Source organism: Lathyrus oleraceus, chromosome 5 (assembly GCF_024323335.1).
Source record: "Lathyrus oleraceus cultivar Zhongwan6 chromosome 5, CAAS_Psat_ZW6_1.0, whole genome shotgun sequence".
NCBI classification, from domain to species: domain Eukaryota; kingdom Viridiplantae; phylum Streptophyta; class Magnoliopsida; order Fabales; family Fabaceae; genus Lathyrus; species Lathyrus oleraceus.
Genome location: NC_066583.1, coordinates 385,544,124 through 385,547,724, shown reverse-complemented (window position 1 = coordinate 385,547,724; position 3,601 = coordinate 385,544,124). Strand labels below are relative to the sequence as shown.

Genomic DNA, 3,601 nt, shown 5'->3' with positions numbered 1-3,601 from the left:
AATATTTAAAATAATTTAATTAAAATTATTAATTTATCATATAAAATATATTAAATTATAAATTATCCTAGTAATTAATGTCCGGTGATTAAAAAATAATTTGTTTATCCTAATCACCAATGTCACATATACAAAATTAAAGAATGACCAATTAAATCCCAAATGATATAAAAAGCTATTTTTTTTAAAATGAGGGGCTAAAAGTTAAAACCTATCAAAATAGGAAGTCCAAAAACACATTTAAGCATTTAAACATAACTTTCAATTTATTCATCTAGCTAAGGACTTGATCCTCTTCTTCAATTTTCTCTTTCCCTCTCTCCTATCTCTATATATTTGAAAATCTCACTCTCACTCATCATTAAAAAAAAATCAATATAGAGAATGAGATTAAAAGAGAGATAAAGAGTAAAGAGAGGGAATGAGAGAAAAATGAAGGAGAAGATCCAAATAATCTAGTTCAGGAAGCAAAACATCACCTCTTCAACTAATTATTTTTTATAAAATCCAATGCAAGTGTAAATTGGAAAATATCATGTCCATTTCCAATATAATTTTTGAAAAATAATAAAAATTAACTAATCATTTATCAGTATATTTTAAATTTTTTGATCTATAGTATATATTAAGTTTAAATATATTAATAATTTAAAAGTATTTTATTTTAAAATCGAAGAAATAATAATAATAAGTCTTACTATAAATAAAATATTTTTATTTGATTGCCTTTTCCTCATGCCAAAAAGTTATTGTTGTTTTAATATATTCAATAGATTAGTAAAACAATAATACTTAATAATAAACAAAAAAAAATCTTGTTTCATGCAATATAATCACCTGTTTTAACAAATCTTATTTTTTTAAGTAGGGATGAATAGTCTTACTTTATATTAAAAACTATACTCGTTGGATTTTATTTATAAACAAAAATCTTTTAAATTATTTAATCTTAAATATAAACAAAAGCCAATAAAATTGTGTGTATTTAATATCTATATTTTAAAATTATTAATATATTAATTACTTAATAGGATTAATAAATGATAATTTAATTGAAGATATTCTATAATTGTGTTATCTCTAACATAAAATAAAATAAAAAATTAAATATACTCCCGCCATTCCTTTATAAATGTCATTTTTTTGAAAAAAAATTATTTCTTTTTAATTGTCACTTGCAAAGTCTAAAGTAATATTAATTATAATTGTTAAAATTACTCCTATATAATTATTACATAGAGAGAAAAAATAAAGTGAATATAATAAATAACTAAGGATATTATAGGTAAAAGAAAAATTATTGTTTGAAAAACAACAATAATAATTAACTTTTTTGATATATATAAAAAGTTAAAAAAATAACACTTAAAAAGAAACGAAAAGAATATTTAAGTATCTCTTTTTATTTAACTATCTCTTCTTATTTAACGTAAAATTTTCTTTTTTTAGAAATGATGACTAATAAGGACGAATAGTACCATTTGTACAAAATAATTACAAAAAGAAAAATACATGAAGTAAATAAATGGTATATTTATAGCCTGACTCTTCAACTTTCACTTCATTCATTAGAAAAAGCAAAACTTCAAATGTTGTGTCCTTTACCCTTCAAAAATGGATGACACACTCATAGAAGCTAGAGAAGAACTCATGCTTTCACCATCCTCCAGTGAAAACAAAACTCTAAGAACTGCGTATTTCCTCAAACCTTCCATCCAAGTCCCTCATTTTCTTCCACCCCATATCTCTATTTCCTCTGAAACTAGCACAAAGTTGCCACTAGAAGTAAGGTACAATGGATGGAGACCACCTACAGAAGAATGGAAAAAATGGGTCAAAAAGTTACAACCAAAGTTCGAACATTTATGGATACAAACTGGAATATACCAAGCGATCAAAGCTTCTACATATGAAATCAAAAGGGATGACGAGTTGATTCTTGAACTTGTCAATAGATGGTGTTCCGAGACAAATACATTTGTTTTCCCTTGGGGAGAATCAACATTAACATTGGAAGACACAAAGGTTTGTTTTGGTTACTCTCTTTTGGGTTGTTCTGTTTCTAACCCTCTTATGAACAGTGAACAAGTAAAAGCAGAAGAGGAATTAATGGAAGCAAGAAGAATGTTTAATAGTTCTAAAGCTAAAAAAGTGAATCAAAGAGCATGGATGACGTATTTCATGGAGAGTGAAAGTAAAGTGGAACATGAAGCTTTTCTGGTTTATTGGTTATCAAGGTTTGTTTTTCCTGCAGATGCTTATGAGATTATTCTGAAAAGTGTTGTTCCTATTGCAATACATTTAGCTAATGGAAATAGAATAGCTCTTGCACCTGCTGTTTTAGCTAGTATTTATAGAGATTTGAGTTTACTTAATAGTGTCATTACAAAAAATGCCACAACAACTATGAAGAGTTTAAGAGTAACTATTTGGGCTCCTTTTCAATTGGTTCAGATATGGGCTTTAGAGAGGTTTTTAGCTCTTAAACCACACCCTTATACAATAGGCCATGGTTTACCAAAGGTGGCTAGATGGGGTGGAGTTAAAGTAATGAAAAATAAAAACTTGAAAAGGGACTTGGATTGTGCAGGATTTGGAAATGGTTTTCTGTGGCAACCATACAAGAATTCACCATCTTTTGAGGTTTGTAATGAAAAAGACATGTGGAAATGTTATAATCCTTGTTTAGATGAAGAGTTATTGTCGTTTGCGCGGTGTTTGAGAGCATGCGAGTTGGTTGGGATGGGATGTAAAGAGAAGTACTTTTCTCACCGTGTAGCCATGCAATTTGGTATGGATCAAGACATTCCTGGTAAGGTTGCTTTTTGTAAGAAAGATCCTTGGGCGATTTATAGCCAGCCAGCGGCATCGGTGGATACAGATTTGTTCGTTCAGTTGTGCTCTAGCAATCCTGGTGTTACTTCTAGATACTATGATTGGTGGATGCAATTGAAATCAAATGAGGAAAGTGATAACAAGAGAGTAAAGTTTGAGAAACATGAAATGGAAGGTTTTGATAAAGAGGACGATTTGTTAGTTTATGAAATATCAAGTTCCGATGATGAAGTAGTTGAAAATGGAAAGATTTTGTCTAGCAATGAATTTGGTGATTTTACATCATCAAATGTGGGTGAAGAGGGTGAAATTAATAGTCAAAGTTGTGATAGACCTTTTACATCAGATATGGAATTTGATCTTGAAAAGAGGATTGAAAAGCTTGAAAGAGTGATGTCTAAGCTTAAAGAAGCAAGATAGTTTGTTTACAACAGTTTATTACCAACTCACTTTGTATGATGCAAACTGTGGATGTGATAGTTGTTTTCATTTTGTAGTATGTAATTAGTACCAAGGTGCTGAAGATTATGGAAACATGAAAGTGAATGAAGTTCGTGATTTTGTTGTAACTATGACTTGATCTGATGATTAAACTAGTATGTTATAAGTATCTTGTTATGAATTTGCATTAATGAGGAAGTTGATGATAAAGTATTTCAATTTCCTATTAATGAAGTAGCAGAATTTAAGTACTCCTTCATTCAATATCATTCAATATGTATTAGAATCATGAATATCTCAACTTCTCATACGTTTCATTCAATCA

At 28.6% G+C, this 3,601-nt stretch overlaps 1 protein-coding gene across 1 annotated transcript; it reads left to right on the top strand.

The window, feature by feature from the left end:
- The first annotated feature begins 1,614 nt into the window (after positions 1-1,614).
- LOC127080890 (protein MAIN-LIKE 2) lies at positions 1,615-3,255 on the top strand. Its single transcript, XM_051021181.1, has one exon. It carries the CDS (start codon positions 1,615-1,617, stop codon positions 3,253-3,255), a length of 1,641 nt encoding a protein of 546 aa, XP_050877138.1.
- Positions 3,256-3,601: the final 346 nt, after the last annotated feature.

Bases quoted from the DNA above. Each gene is read 5' to 3' on its own strand.
- LOC127080890 (XM_051021181.1), top strand. From the start codon at position 1,615: ATGGATGACACACTCATAGAAGCTAGAGAAGAACTCATGCTTTCACCA.